Genomic DNA, 16,765 nt, shown 5'->3' with positions numbered 1-16,765 from the left:
CGATCACTACCAGAGATGCCTACTAGTACGGATTGGCTGTATTTTGTACGGAAAAGTTACGTAAATACGATGTTACGGCAAACAGTGTTATTCTGTACGGAATTATTATAAAGTCTTAAATTCCAGTGAGTTGTTTTTAAATGTCCAAGCGACTTTTTCAATCCATGCGCGATTCACGGCTATTTATTTTTACGACAACCGCACATGCTGTGTGCGACATGCGCAGATTCCGCACATTTGTTGGCGCTATTTTCGATACGGTAGAATGGCCGTGCATTACACCCAGTCAAAAGGGCAATGGATACGCGCACTGCAGACTGTGTAGAACTGACATTAACATGGTGGTCGCGATGACTGCACGCGGCATGTCAACTACAAACAATATATGGAGTATGCTGAAATGGCGAGTCAGGCGGAAAGTAAATCTGGGGGTATCCAGCAGTTTTTTACGAAATCTGTGGATGAAAAGACACGGAACGTGACACGTGCTGAAGCGGTGATGGTTGACCTGTGCTTGGAGTTGAACTTGCCGATTAGTGCCATGAAATGCGAGTTAAACTTATTCAGTTTCTTTTTACATGTCTGATTTTTATTCACTGAAATATCAAACACTGGCTGTACTTCTTTAATTCAAAGTCTTTTCAGTGTTGCAATTGCAAATGTACATGTAGTATGATCAAAAACAGAATTTTATGATTAGTGCTGTTGGGATTGTGGCAAAAAATTGATCATTCCACTGTTTTAAATACAATTATAAATGTCATTTTATTCAATGTCTCTTCTGAAGCATTATGCTGAAGTATTTTTATATTGGGACGTTAAGATAACAATGTCGGACTCTCTTTGGCATGAAATAAGAATTTTTTTTTTAAATTTTATTAGAATCCGTTAACAGGTAGAACATTTTGCCAGGCAATATAATATAATACTTTTGAGGAGTTACATTCAATACCAATGATTGGTAGTCAACCGTAATGTCTGCAAACAGGGAACACTATTGTATTTATAAAAATGTGATGTATTGTATGCTCGAGAAATTTGTTGAATGGAAATTCAGTTGAGATGGCTGCTCGTGTTTTGTTTATTCAGTTCACACAAAACAGTACTTTTTAATAATTTAAATGTTAAACATATTGGTATATACACCTCTTTATAATGGAAATGTGCATAATGCTACTGAAAGTCATTCCAAAATACTGAAAAATGTTTTCAAGAATACTGAAATTCAAAATTTGGGCTAGGCATCTCTGCTACGCGTTTTGTGCTCCATGTCGGCGAGACATTTCTATCAGTCATTGTGGGCGTTCTGATATCGTAACACGCGAAAAATTCTTTGTTTTTTATCTTTGAAGTGCCATATTCATTGCCAATTTTCACATTTTGTTGTATATTTAATTTTGATGACAAAGTTCATAATATTTTTTTGTATCAACTTTCATTGATGTAATATATTCTTAATTCATTTTTGTTTGTGACTAATGAATGAATGGTGTTAGATATTGCCAAGTTTATGTGGTGCAATAACATCAACTGTTGACTGAGTAAGCTCGAGTCTATTTCTCTAATGTGTACTTTGTCAAAAGTTATATGTGCCAATTGCATTGTTCGAAGTTTTTGCCTGATTCACTGACTATTTCCATACATTGTTGAAAAGAACTTTGCAAATTAATGTAAGATGATAGTTTAGTTTGTAGAATAAATTTTGTCAAACTATTTTGTTTTAGTGTGATTTTTCAGGGTAGTTTTGCTAGAAAGCTTTGGCGGCGGGGGGGCTTTGCCCCCCCAACCCCCCCCACCAAGACTCTGTACCCAACCTTGTATTACTATTTACAATTTCGGAATGTTGGCAGCTATGAATTAAATAATTTCCCAGCCACAGAACAGCCTGTGTTTTTTTTTTTTTTTTTTTTTTTTTTTTTTTAGATATTACAGAAATAAACGTATCACAATGACCAAATTTTAGACGGAACTAAATTTCACAAATTTTATGAAATCGAAAGGCCGTCTAGCTTTAATTAATTAAATTACATTGCACCGTTAGCCGAGTGTAGTCGGCAGCTTGTCACCTCATTAATTGATCAGTCATTGATAATTAATTCTTTACTGTTCTCATTGGCAGTGCGCTGGCGATTTATTAATTTTTTTTCCTCCAACCACCACCTCTACCTTTTAACGTCGTAGCACAAAATAGAAAGGGTCTACATGGTCCTAATTGGTACTGTTAGAACCAGAAAAGGTTGTAGTTTTATAAGCAACTTAGTTTTGGAGGTTATCCCTAACAATTATGACAAGAAGGGCAAAAATATCTCACCTTCGACACATTTTCATCCAAGGCTTCGGCTGACATCTTGTTCCGGACCGGAAAAGAGGCCTACGTCATCCCTAGCACTGTCATTGGTTCAAAATCAGGTCAGGAGAAACCCATTTCATGTTTAAGAGGAATTTCTGAATCCAGTTTTTGCTGTCTGACAAAATTCCTGCTGCACACAATGCATATGGCACAACGCGTCACTTGCTTCTGCAGATATCTGTCTGTAATCTAAATATCTATAATATACAGTATATCTATTTATAATAAACACATATACAGTAGGCGGCACGGTGGTGTAGTGGTTAGCGCTCTCGCCTCACAACAAGAAGGTCCGGGTTCGAGCCCCGTGGCCGGCGAGGGCCTTTCTGTGCGGAGTTTGCATGTTCTCCCCGTGTCCGCGTGGGTTTCCTCCGGGTGCTCCGGTTTCCCCCACAGTCCAAAGACATGCAGGTTAGGCTAACTGGTGGCTCTAAATTGACCGTAGGTGTGAATGTGAGTGTGAATGGTTGTCTGTGTCTATGTGTCAGCCCTGTGATGACCTGGCGACTTGTCCAGGGTGTACCCCGCCTCTCGCCCGTAGTCAGCTGGGATAGGCTCCAGCTTGCCTGCAACCCTGTAGAACAGGATAAAGCGGCTAGAGATAATGAGAGATGAGACGAGACATATACAGTATCCATTATAAATATGTATGCTCTCAACAATATGCAGGATATTTACCGACAAGACGCAACATGCTAAAAACCTCCACGACAGTCAGTGTGCACAGAGTGCAGCGAGGTCCTGCAAACAGGAGTATACAGGAGATACAAGTGGTACAGTAGTATAGTGGCAAGGATGGTTCAGGTCAGATATTTATGACGTTGATGGCACAGGGAAAGAAGCTGCTCTTGTATCTGGTTGGCAGTGCTCTGTAGCGCCTGCAGGAGGAGAGGAGTTGGAAAAGGTTGTGCCCCAGGTGTGAAGAGTCCTTCAAGATTTTCTCTGTCTGCTTCCTGGTTCGTGAAATGTACAAATCCTGGCGGCCGGGCATGGGAGCACCGATGATCCTTTCTGCTGACCTTACTGCTCGCTGCAGTCTGTTCCTATCGTGTTTTGTGGCTGCTCCGAAGCAGACTGTGATGGATGTGCACAGGACAGATTCAGTGACTGTGGTGTAGAACCGTGTATTCAGTATTCAGCAGCTCCTGTGACACACCATACTTCCTGAGTTGTTGCAGGAAGTACATCCTCTGCTGGGCTTTTTTAAGGACGGAGTTGATGTTGAACTCCCATTTCAAGTCATCTGTGGTTGGTTGAAGAGAGCAGCTGGACTTGCTTGAAGATTCTTGAAAACGTTTCGCCTCTCATCCTAAAGGCATCCTCAGTTCCGTCTGACAAATAGGGAGGAACAAAACATGACAGGAACAGACTGCAGCGAGCAGTAAGGTCAGCAGAAAGGATCATCGGTGCTCCCATGCCCAGCCGCCAGGATTTGTACATTTCATGAACCAGGAAGCAGACAGAGAAAATCTTGAAGGACTCCTCACACCTGGGGCACAACCTTTTCCAACTCCTCTCCTCCTGCAGGCGCTACAGAGCACTGCCAACCAGATATAAGAGCAGCTTTTTTCCCTGTGCCATCAACGTTATAAATATCTGACCTGAACCATCCTGATGACTGACTGACTGATGACTGAGATTCTTCACAGATATGTTTCTACGCACTTTGGGATGAGATCCCTTCGACTGGTGCGGGAGTATGAGAGGACTTCCAGAAAACTGGCCGACATCTTAGCCAGAGAGGATCGTTCATTTTTGTCAACTTGGAACGACCATCATTGAACAGAGGTGGGTGTCTATGACATCTTTTATCAGCCACCTACAGTGCAGCCATCAGCATTCTGATTCGGATTCTATGATGATCCATGAGAGGATAAATACTGGATATTTGTCAGACAGAACTGAGGATGCCTTTCGGATGAGAGGCGAAACGTTTTCAAGAATCTTCAAGCAAGTCCAGTTGCTCTCTTCAACCAACCACAGATTACTATGTACCTGGATGACTGAGATTCTTCACAGATATGTTCCCATTTCAAGTCTTGTGAGATGGTAGTTCCCAGGAACTTGAAGGTCTCCACCTTTGATATGGCCATGATGAAGCACCATGCATACCTTGGGGCAAGTTAGTGTATCTAACTTGTGTATGTATTGGGATTTTTTTTTTTTTGAGGTAGGAGGAAATCAGACGATTGTGAGGAAACCTGGATTTCCAGGAAACCTAAAAAAAAAAAAACTGCCGGGATCAGACTACGTGATATTTTTGTCTTTCACAATGGTCACCGTGTCAGATTAGGCGATCATGGTGCTGTAAATTCTCGCAGTGTTTCAATTCGGAGACTGGCAACACTACAAGTTTGACGCCGGCCAGTCAAACGTCGACGATCTTGCATGTTGTCAGGGAGGAGGGTCAAGAACTTGTCTGTCAGCTGCAGAAAGAACGTCAAGACACGTTGTAGGAGTTGTCCAATGAGGTGAGGTAATCCAAAAATTCTGACGTGCTGGATTTTTCATCAGGGACATCGCTGTTCTTCGATCATGTCGCGCTGAAAAGGGCTGTTCATTGTTCTCAAGGTTCATGCTGGAAATTTTTCAACCACAACAAAGTCATGTCAAAATTAAGCTGAATTTGTGTAGTCTGATCCTGGCGTAACCTGAGCTCGAGGAGCTGTGGGGCAGCAACTTGACCCAGTGTGTCACTTGGAGACAATGTCACTCGCACTTATTTCCAGACCTGGAAAAATATAACATGGATATTCTGTTGTTCAAGTCTTGTTGACTCAAAACTTTAAGTAGGCGTATCAGATGCTCGCTGGCCATGCTGTGAAACTTGTACATGCAGACGCTCATCTAAAGCCTAGGTCACAACCGGCCGTACGTGCTCCTACGGCCGGTCTACGTGCAAAAAACGCAAGAAACGCAAGGAGGGTGCGCGTGTGACGTGCTGATTTTCGAGCCGTAGACTGGCCGCAGAGGTTCTTTGTCATGTCAAACAAACTCTACGGGAGCTTACGTTTTTTTCAGGTTGCAAGACAAACTTACGGCCAACGTGCGTCTTTCTCCACGAACAAAAAAAACCGCAGCGATTTGGGAAATGCCAAAAATCGCACGGCCAAAAAAATCGTACATCCGGTTGTGACCTAGGCTTTAGTTTCCAAATCCGTCAGTGTTTACTCTTGAATATTTTCTATCATGAATACTATCATTAAACAACTTATAATTTCTGCTTTTCAAAGAAACGTGTCTCGTTAAGATCTGTTCAGTACTTTGGGAGTAACGGCAGGTTGAAGTCGGTACACACTCTGCTCGCATGACGTCGGGAAACTGCCGGTGCTTTTTGAGTCACGGGAAAGTGCTCAGGCTCTCTCTTTTCTGATTAGTTTTGACTGGATTACTCGTAAATATCAATCAGATAACTTATAGATGTTTTCAAGCTCTCATTGTTTCTGATGAAGTATTCAGCAAAATTTTCCGTCTGCTAGTTTTAATGTTATGCGTCACGGGAGACTTTGAAGTGAGTTTTCATAGCTTTACCTACTTATTTTTTTTTCCCAAATCAAACTGATTCATGTAAATAAATAACTGTTTTTAGAATATAACCGTAGTTGTTTTGATGAAAAATATTGAGATCTTAGTGGTCGGAATATAAAAAAAAACGGAAGTCAGAAACGCGAGTGTCAATTTCAGTCCAATTAACTGAAATTGTTTATTGGATGTGGATCTCACAGTTTTTTCGAGGCTCGCCTTGAAAGCTGTGAATATTATCATTTATATTCTTTAATATAAACACTAGTAGGCCCTAGTTTTGAGCAGTGTTGGGCACGCTACTTTCTAAAAGTAATTAGTTATAGTTACTAGTTACTTTTCCCAAAAAGTAACTGAGTTAGTAACGGAGTTACTTTGTCATAAAAGTAACTAATTACCAGGGAAAGTAATTATTCCGTTACATTTTGTGTTACACCCCCCCCCCCCCCCCAAAAAAAAAAAATCTAATTCAATTAGTGTAATCATAATAAAAATGAATGTTAAATGTGTTTAATGACTGAAATGGACACTTAACAGAACCAATTAGTAACGTTATCTACACTATATTAATATTTTTGTGGGACAATGTGAGATAAGACATCTATCAAATTTAATATATTTTTGTAGTTATTAAAATTGTTACTAATTACTGGCCACTGACGAGGACAAACGCTTTGTTCCTCGACATAATGTGCATTGCACGTACACATTTTTGCCTTTTATTTCAAGTAATGAAAAGTAATGGCTGTATTTCCAGTGTGAAAGCGCAGTGCTGGGCTGACCGCTCGCCATCGCTGGGTCTTCTGATTGAAAGTGTGCGCAGTAGTGCAGTAGGCGGAGCCTACCTACGTATGTTGTCCAAATCTACTCTGATTGGCTTACTATGCTGTTGTCTCGCATCTCCCCGCCCCACACTAAAGCAGAGGAAAGAAAGGCTGAACGAGCAGCGTGCCAGATGAGAACAGCTTGAATAAAGTAACGCATAGTATTTTATTGTAAGTAACAGGAACGGCGTTATAACGATGTAAAAAGTAATTAGTTAGATTACTCATTACTAAAAAAAGTAACGCCGTTAGTAACGCCGTTTATTTCTAACGCCGTTATTCCCATCACTGGTTTTGAGAGATACAAAGGCCTACAGAGCACAAAGAGGGGATTAGAAATACTTTTATTCCTTTTTTATTTTGATAGAGAATGGTAGATGTGAATGACATTCAAAGCTTATTTATGCATATTTTAGAATTAACACTGATTTCTCCTTCTTTGTGATGTGTAAACGAGAGTTAAGACCAGCTTTATATTGCACAAATAAAGCCATTTGGTGAAACTTTGAAGAAGAGTGTACCGATTTAACGTTTTTTTGTTTTAAACCTGATTAGCACAATTAATTAAATACTAATTCGCATAATTGGTTTTTACTAATTTTTCAAACTATGTATTCAGTATACAACCATCTATGCGCCTGCCAATTTCCATGTAAATATCTTGAAAAATAAACAAGTTATTAAGGAAAAACATTTGATCTCATGCGTTAATGAGACCCATTTTGGACCATGTGATCCAAATGCATATTACAACAGCTTTCTAAAAATTAAGCCGCTTTTTCAATCTTTGATTTGTAATATCTCAAGAACAGATAAACATATTTTAAATTCTGTAAAAAGTATGTTGTTCTGCATTCAATTCCGAATTCAACGCGAGCAGTTTCAAGCAATTTGGATTGAATTTGAATTTTCACCTGATATGCCTGCTCTAAGGCTCTAAATCTATTGCCTTTGGGCATTGCTTTAATCTGTGAACGAATGCAAGTTACCTAAACCATACCATTTTTAAAGTTTTTATTTATAATGCTGTTTATTCGGAAAACTGAATAGGTTCGATGTTGTTTGTTTGTTTGTTTGTTTTATTTATTTAATCTGGAAATGTCTTGCTGGACCCTTGCATGCAGGAAAAGCCATGCAAAGACACGAAGAATTCATGGTTATTTCCATAAAACTAACAGTTACTTCTCTGAAATACAATTCAGTTTATACCATGGTGATGCTGAGGCCATCCTTTAAAAAAATCCGTTTCCTGTCCACCGGGTGAGCAAAAAAATTTTCAGTCGGGAGGGAGGGATATATATATATATATATATATATATATATATATATATATGGATGGATAAGAAATCGCAATGCTGTGTTTGCTTTTTCATTCAGCACTTTTTTTTTATTACAAAAGCAGACACATTTAATAAAATATGACAGTTTAATCAACTGAAACTTGTACAAAAACTTTAAGTTAGCATTTTAAATGCTGACTGCAGGCAGATTCTACCATAACAGAGGCCAGTTAAGTCCCATCTCCTTAAATTGCTGAATTGATTATTTTGATCATTCTATTAAGTTTTTCTAGTAGCATTTGGGGTCTTGGACATTCACAGTAAATTTTAGGACAGCAGTCCTGGTAACTAATTAATAAAAGCCTGACATGACAGACATGCTAAATGACAATAGAAACACATCGGTTTCTATCATCAAAATCTGACAGACAAACTAACGTCTACCATCATATTCTGACAGACGCTCTAGATGACAATAGCAACAAAACTGTTTCTTACATTATTAATCTGACAAATTTAGTAATAATATTAAATACCTCATCACTAGAACCAAATAATAAAATAAAATATTGAAATAAAGATGAAAATTTATTTTCAAAATTGAAATATCAACAATAATTGTCAGAACAGTGACGACAGACACGACTGTCACTTTCGCGGGGAAATAACACATTGAAACGGCCTGTCGGCTGAAAGGGTCGCAAGTGGCTCTGATTTATCTCAACTTACGATAGTTTTCCTCCAGAAAAATTTAAATATGAATGCACAAATATATTCTCAATGTTTCTATCGTCAAAAATTTCTCTCGTCAGGATAGCTGACTGAAAATCTTACCTTGATTTATTTGATGAAATCTAGCTGTCAGAACTCCAAGTCTTGCCCGGAAGTAAATGTCTGCTGTCACAAAAATCATGCGCAGTAGAATTTCCACTTTGCGTCAGTCAACATGTGCGTGGTGAGGGCTTGAATTTTGCTGTCGTCAGGTGCATTAGACTGACAGACTGACGATAGCATTTTTTAAAAATAACTGTGGGCTTCTCTCGTGAACGAAATAGTTTTTTCGCTGTTAATCTATTTCAACTCTATCTGTTGAGACCCAAAAATGATAAAGCCTGCTTCCACACGATAACTACCAAAGATCCATAATGGCCGAGTCTATCGTCAGGTCATCTGACAGAAATTCACTGACGATAGCAACAGGGATAATGAAAGTGATTTTTAAAATGGGAGTTATGTCTGTCAGATATGTCAAAGAAATAGAACTTTATTCTTTAAAAATCTTTTATTGATATACTCAGTGTATTTTTAAATGACGTGCTGTTTTAGAAGACCAAATACCATATTTTCAATCTTGAAAATATTACCTCACTGAAAAAAAGGACAAGAAAAATTTCTTATTTTGTGGGCAAGTGATTAATGGATCCAGTTACGGTAGAATCTGACTGCAACATTTGCAAAACTTTTACAAAGGTACTTAAAATGTCTGACACACGGACTTTTTGTAGTTCTAAATCGACCGTTAGGTCTAGTTCGGATGAAATTACACTATTAAAATGATCACTGAATAATTTTTTTTCTGAATCTTTACTATTTTGTTGTTCGCTAGAATACCATTTTGCGATTTCACACTTAAGCAAACGTTTGAAAACTCCGGATCTCCTTCCTTCATGGTGGCTGCCATTTTTTGTGCCGCACGGCGCATGCGCAGAGCTGATTCAGTTCTATATTCTGCGCGGAATGCAGGGCTTTCCACAAGCGCCGGCCATACAATTAAGTCCAGCCGGCTACTTTAATGACTATTATTTTTGTAGCCCACAGGCTCTAAATATTAATTTTCGATTTTAATAAAATTAAATGTTTATCTAACGGACTGACAATAATGTCAAACTGAACCGCACTCATTTAAGTTGTGATTCGCGCTGTTTGTACCGATAATAACCACAAATTCCCCGCCGACTTCGTTGATCAAGGGAGAGTAACTCATCCGCGGCCCCGACACGCGGTGCGTGCGCGCGCACTTGGCGGAGGCAGTAGTGTGTCGGGGCCGTCGGAGGGAACAGAAGCAGAGATAACGCTTATTTTGTCTCCGGTAAACCAGTCTTCTCTCGTTCAATTACGTGCTGGCATCAAAAGACACCGCTGGTTGTAAATGAAACCAAACTGAGTCGCTGGAGTGTATTTTCATACACAAATGGAGAAATGTTCGCTGAGTGTTTAATTGTGTAGCCGCCACTGCAGACCGTTGTCGTTGTTAATTCATAGCATGCTCAGCTGCGTGAATGTGTCATGCACCGAAAATAAGAGATTTACAAACCAGGAACGCCTCATGATGCAATACGCAAGAAAAGGAAGAAGATTTACTGCCATTTTACTTTGTATTTGAGTAAAGTGAATAAATAAATGGTCTGTGGAAAATACATTTAATCCTGGGAACTGTGTGCACAGGAGTTTATTTTGTGTTTACTCCCCCCCCCGGCTGGCTACTTATTTGTCATGGCTGGCTAGTACGAGCCTTAGTGGAAAGCCCTGGGAATGCGTAAATGTCAAGTTCGATTTTAGATTTACGAACCCGAAAAAAATGTCGAAAAACCGGCGTTAAAAAAAAAAATTTCAACCGCACAAACGGCACTCACCCGGCCGGTGGACCGGAAACAGAACATTTTTTAATAATGGCCTGAATTCCTGAACCTGATTGGTCGGAAGGTGTTGATTAATTTCCCGTGCTATGTCATGAGCTTCAAGGCAAATTTCAAGCTTAATCGGCGTGCTCTTTATATATTACTGTTTGTGTCAAGCTTGTAGTACTCGAGTCCGACTCGTGCCCTGACGTAGACAGTAGTGAGACCAGCTGCGATGTACGGATGGGAGACCGTACCCTTAACGAAGAGACGGGAGGCAAAGTTGGAGGTGGCGGAGTAGAGGATGATAAGGTTTGCGATGGGAGGTTGGACAGGATCAGGAACGAGCACATCAGAGGGACAGCACATGTGGAGAGCTTAGGAATTAAGCTAAGAGAGATGAGACTGAGATGGTATGGGCACATCCTGAGAAGAGATGCAGAGCATGTTGGAAGGAGAATGTTGAGGATGGAGCTGCCAGGCAAACGAAAACGAGGAAGGCCAAAGAGGAGATACATGGATGTGGTGAGAGAGGACATGAAAGTGGTAGAGAAGGATGCGGAAGACAGGGAGCAACGGAGACGAAAGATCCGCTGTGGCGACCCCCTAATCGGGAGCAGCCAAAAGAAGAAGATTGGAATTGTATCTCCTCTCGGAGTTCTAACCTAATTTCAGTTCTGATCGAGGTTTTGGGTAGATCTTCCCATGAGGAAGATTTTGTTGATTTTTCTTGTTGTAAACAATTTGTTTATTTTCAGTTAAATCGTGTCTCCTCCCTCAGTTCTCAACGGATTTCAGTTCTGATTGTTTTATTTGAAAGAACCTTCTGCACAAACCTCGGTCACTGTATTGTCAATTTTTTGCTCACAAATTAGTAATTAGGTCAACTTGACACATTTTCTTCTGACCTTGAATTGTACCTCCTCTCTCATTTATTATGCGAATTCAGTTCTGATCGATGTTTTGGGTAGATCTTCCCTCGGGGAGCCAAATTTAGTCCTTTTGTTGATTTTCCTGTTGTAAACAATCTGTTGTGGAGGTAGGCCCTCTCTCACATCACATTTCAGTCCTCTGTGATGTTTTGGTGGTCATGGTTGTTTTGATGGCAGGCCAGATGAGCTGCTACGGCCTTGACGTTCTGGTTTATTATACACTAAATATACCGACTAGTGGCCTAGTGGTAGCGTGTCCGCCTCTCGATCGGGAGATCGTGAGTTCTATTCACGGTCGGGTCATACCAAAGACCATCATAAAAAATGGTACCTACTACCATCTGGCAAGGCACGCTGCAATACAGATGTGCATGGGGAGTTAAACTCTCGTGGTTACCAGAGGACTAGCCCCCCACTGTAATCCTAGCTATGTAACAGGCGAGAGGCCGAGGGCTACGGAAACGGAGATCGGCGCCGCCCGATGCGCCACCATCAGAGTTGAGCCTGGTTAGTACTTGAGTGGGAGACTGCCCAGGAATACCAGGTACTGTAAGGCGTGGGAAGGACTTTGACTTTTTTGATACACTAAATATAGCCTGGATATGTGACTGAATCAAGAATGAGTGGGCCCCTGGAAGAACCATTAGATCCTGATGGGGAAAAGGTGCGATTGAAGCAACTTAACCATTTCCCAGTTACCTGGATCGAATCCAGTTAATATCTTTTACAGATTTAGATTTCTGTGGTGGTTAAATAAGCTCTTTATTCAACCTTTTATTCAGCTTATCACCTGCTGTTGTCAACAAAAACTATCCAAGGACCCTGGTGCAAGTCTCGCTGAGCTGCTTCCTTGCTGTGCGTGTTGAAATGCATGTTGTTATTGTGTGAAGTCCTGCAGTAACATGGAGATGTTTTTATTTAACCGAAGCCATTCTACTCTGTTTTTCTTATCTTCTAGGCAGCAAAAATGAAAAGCCATGGACCCGAGAAGCAGAAAAGCTGATCCTCAATCAGCTGGACCCTTGTGATTTTCGGAAAAGAGCTGATCTGAGGTCAGTTGGAAGGCAGAGTCATTGGCTGACCGTGGAATCAGGGAGCCAAGCTCTGGATGTGAAGGACTGGAAGAACGGGTGGAGCTAAAATGTCAATGAGGCAAGCGGAGGGCGTGTCCATTATGCAGGCTTTAGCCATGACCGTGGCTGAGATACCTGTATTCCTGTACTCCACCTTTGGCCAGGTACATGTGTACACACACGCACACGCGCGCGCACACACACACACACACACACACACATTCTCTTACACTGGCATAGTTGATCTGCTCTTGCCCTTTTCACTGTCTTATCATAACACACACACAAGCAGCTTTACAGCTGTTGTTATTTTTATCTTGCCTATCTGAGTTCTGTCTTATCTAACACACACATGCGCAAATAACTAACACTCCCAGAAAAGCATACCACAGCACAGTTTATTGCGTTAACAATATTACCTGTTGCCCGACTTCAGTGGATATCAGCTTTTCCTCGGTTTCTATTTATTGTATACACTGGGGCAGGGCTTTTCAAAGTGTGGGGCGCGCCTCCCCTAGGGGGCGCCAGAGTTCTTCAGGGGGGGCGCAACGTGAGGGAAAATAAACCAGGATAAGTTACTATTGCGGACATTTAGCGAACTTTAGCTAGCCTTTACCAGAGACAAAATGGATCGATTTTTATTACCTACACTACTGTTCAAAAGTTTGGGGTCCAGCACCAGGTTTGGGGTACAACGCCAGTATGCTCGGGGTATTCATCTGAGCAACACGTAGAGACGTCCCGTTGTGACACGTCATGCCTCTGGTTTCAGAACGCCAGCTCACAATGTAAAAACACACTGGCACGGCTTCCTGCTGGCTTTATTTCATTCACTGTAAATAGCCAGAGTCGGAATATCGAGGTGTCGTCTTTGCACCAATATTGCAGAATCTCTGTGTCATATCTGTGGCTTGTCACTAAACCTGATAGACATTATACAGTAGATGGAACAGTGATTCTGATGTCCGTGTGTTTAACACTCCTATCCGCTATCCCCCACCCCCTATCTCTCTCTCTCTCTCTCTCTCTCTAGTCAATTTTCTCACAGCTGCGGCTGACCCCAAGCCTGAAGAAGGTGCTGTTTGCGACAGCGCTGGGCTCTGTGGCCTTGGCGCTCACGGCACACCACCTGAAGAGACGCAGCAGGAAGAGGAAGCAGGTAGCGGAGAAGTCGGCACCAAAGACGATGGGCGTCCCAGAGCAGCTGCTCCGCTCAGCACGACCTGCATCACTAAAGAGAGGTGGCTGTTGGGGAAAAATATGCATACAAAACTGCTTACTACTGAACTGTTATGGATTATTGTCGGTGTACTCTTAAATAAGGCATCATATTTAGTGCTTACCAGTGTGGGGTTTAGGGGACAGCCTTGAATGCTCTCTGAATATGTAGATATGTTTACTTGTCTTATGTACGGTGCTGGGCAAATGATAAATGTATTAGCTTGCTGACTGATCAGGCAAAAGGTCCAGTGTGCTGCCCAGCCCCACGTTTTCCCTGAAATCCTCATGAGCATGGCTGAAAGTGACTAATTGCGAGCCGGGGCAATGAATGAGTGTAAGATTTGGTCTTCTGTTCACTTCTGTCCTGTTTTTCGAGTCTGGGTGCATTCATTATGTAGAGTTAATAAAATAGAAATCGATAAAGTTTGTATGAAGGGCGGCACGGTGGTGTAGTGGTTAGCGCTGTCGCCTCACAGCAAGAAGGTTCTGGGTTCGAGCCCCGTGGCCGGCGAGGGCCTTTTTGTGCGGAGTTTGCATGTTCTCCCCGTGTCCGCGTGGGTTTCCTCCGGGTGCTCCGGTTTCCCCCACAGTCCAAAGACATGCAGGTTAGGTTAACTGGCGACTCTAAATTGACCGTAGGTGTGAATGTGAGTGTGAATGGTTGTCTGTGTCTATGTGTCAGCCCTGTGATGACCTGGCGACTTGTACAGGGTGTACCCCGCCTTTCGCCCGTAGTCAGCTGGGATAGGCTCCAGCTTGCCGGCGACCCTGTAGAACAGGATAAAGCGGCTAGAGATAATGAGAGAATTACATAAAAAGCTGATAATTTAGACGCAGGCAACTGATTTCTTCACCCCTTTATAGTATCATTTTGTCATGTCTGTAATCAAACTCTGCACTTCTGATGCTGCAGCTTGACTCTTGTTAATTGCCCACAAAACTGTCTGTGAACTTTCTGCCCTTATGCACCTTGATTACGTCTAAGCATTTGTTTTTTGTGCGCACGCGCGTGTAGGTCCTTTTCCAGGGCGTCAGATGATGAGCCCGAGTACTCGCAGCAACGAGACCATGAGTGGAATCTCCTCACTTGCTGCAAGCAAACACTCGAGCTCTTCACACACATCGGTATGAGACCCGCACACATACTCCCATTTCTCATGCAGAATTTTACATGCTATTTCTCTGCTGGTCTTCGAACGCTGGATTGCAGCATTGTAGACTCATTTTGCGTGTACGTTTTCAAGGCACGACTCCCTTCATCTCCCAACCAATCGGGCGCTGCAGCCACACCCTGGGAGGCGGAGCCTGTAGCAGAGGAACCAGGGCTGATGGAAGATGCAAATGCAGAGAACTTGTACCTCATGGGTAATTAAATCTGTTGATGTTTATGTAAATAGGAAATATGGAGCTCTATTGAATGCTCCATTATGGTTTATAAAGGTTTTTTTTTTTGGCTGATCGGATAAGCTGATGAGATGAGCAAAATAATCCGTTCCCTCCTCAGCCCTTTACTTTTGTGTTACGCCGGGAAAAAAAAGAGCCGACTTGTGAACCCAGAAGCTGGCAAAATTGCCACCTTGTTTTCTTTTTGTGTGCTACAAGAAACATTCGAGCCAGAGCCTGTGCTGTAGAGACGGGAGGTGTGGCAGTATGTGCATGTGATGCTTACTCACATTCATTATTGATAAAGCCCCTCTTAATGTCAAGCGTGCATACGGTTCCTCGCTCACTAAGAATTTTATCATGCTCGGCCTACTGTGTAGGAGCTCGCAGAATGCCACGTTCCTAAATGAAGCCAAACCTAAAAAAGAAAAAGTGAAATTATGCTTGGAACAGGCAATGAAATTCTGTCGTAGTTTAAAAAGTGGAAAAATTGCAGGTGAGGGATGAGATGTAAGCTACTGACCAGGAACGACAGATAAAAACCATGATCACAGTGACTGAGGAGGAGAAGGCAAATTTATCCAAATGGGAGATAGAACACAATTTCCAGAATTTGACTGACCATAGACAGTAACTTGAGGTTGAATGTTGTTCCAGCCACTAGAGAGCAGCAGAGACATTCTGGCTTCAACTTTCAACTTCTGTCCGCGATATGCACTCACTGGCCACTTTAATAGGAACTTGTTCTTGATTCTAAGGGTGTTTTCACACCTGGTCCCCTTTAAAGGAACCAGACTCGGTCCTCTTTAAGTGGACCAACAGAAAAAGAACTCAGTTCTTTTTGTGTTCACACTGTGAATTTATTACAAAGAGGACTGGGTTCTCTTTCTGGTCCAGTTAAGCTTTGATGGGGCCTCAGTCCTCTTTCTGTTCACACCAGGTCCTCTAGAGCCCTCAGACCCCCAGTGCACGGAATTCTGGGTAATTTTCTCTTGAATCAAAATGTCTGCTGCCATGCTTGCCCTGCTGTATTCTTTGATCAAAATAGTGCAGATTAAGGACAATAAATTTATTCCAGCAGCTGTGGTAAGTTCCAAAAGGAAGTTGAGTTTCCCTGCTACAGTCACGTGACCAACTACGGCAAACGAAGAAGAGGGCGTTTTCACACCTGGTCCCCTTTAAAGGAACCAGACTCAGTCCTCTTTAAGTGGACCAAAAAGTGGACCAACGGAAAAAGAACTCGGTTCTTTTTGTGTTCACACTGTGAATTTATTACAAAGAGGACTGGGTTCTCTTTCTGGTCCAGTTAAGCTTTGATGGGGCCCTCAGTCCTCTTTTTGTTCACACCAGGTCCTTTAGAGCCCTCAGACCCCCAGTGCACGGAATTCTGGGTAATTTTCTCTTGAATCAAAATATCTGCTGCCATGCTTGCCCTGCTGCATTCTTTGATCAAAATAGTGCGGATTAAGGAAAATAAACTTATTCCAGCTACCTATGAGCACAAAACACGGCTGGTAAGTTCCAAAAGGAAGTTGAGTTTCCCTGCTACAGTCACGTGACCA

General features: G+C 41.9%; 1 protein-coding gene across 2 annotated transcripts in view; it reads left to right on the top strand.

Annotated features, from left to right (window-relative positions):
- miga2 (mitoguardin 2) overlaps positions 1–16,765 on the top strand; it is a 54,511-nt gene that overhangs the window by 4,043 nt on the left and 33,703 nt on the right. Inside the window, exons 2-6 of one of the 2 annotated variants that reach the window (XM_060935011.1) lie at positions 4,000–4,138; positions 12,485–12,763; positions 13,633–13,840; positions 14,836–14,945; positions 15,065–15,185. In XM_060935011.1, the coding sequence (XP_060790994.1) occupies positions 12,668–12,763; positions 13,633–13,840; positions 14,836–14,945; positions 15,065–15,185 (535 nt within the window). In that variant the 5' untranslated portion in view covers positions 4,000–4,138; positions 12,485–12,667. The remainder of the gene's footprint in view (positions 1–3,999; positions 4,139–12,484; positions 12,764–13,632; positions 13,841–14,835; positions 14,946–15,064; positions 15,186–16,765) is intronic. The other variant, XM_060935010.1, reaches the window with a different exon arrangement.

This window comes from Neoarius graeffei, chromosome 12 (genome assembly GCF_027579695.1).
Source record: "Neoarius graeffei isolate fNeoGra1 chromosome 12, fNeoGra1.pri, whole genome shotgun sequence".
Classification (NCBI taxonomy): Eukaryota; Metazoa; Chordata; class Actinopteri; order Siluriformes; family Ariidae; genus Neoarius; species Neoarius graeffei.
Note: the sequence above shows the minus strand (reverse complement) of the source record. Positions and strands in the feature narration are given on the sequence as shown.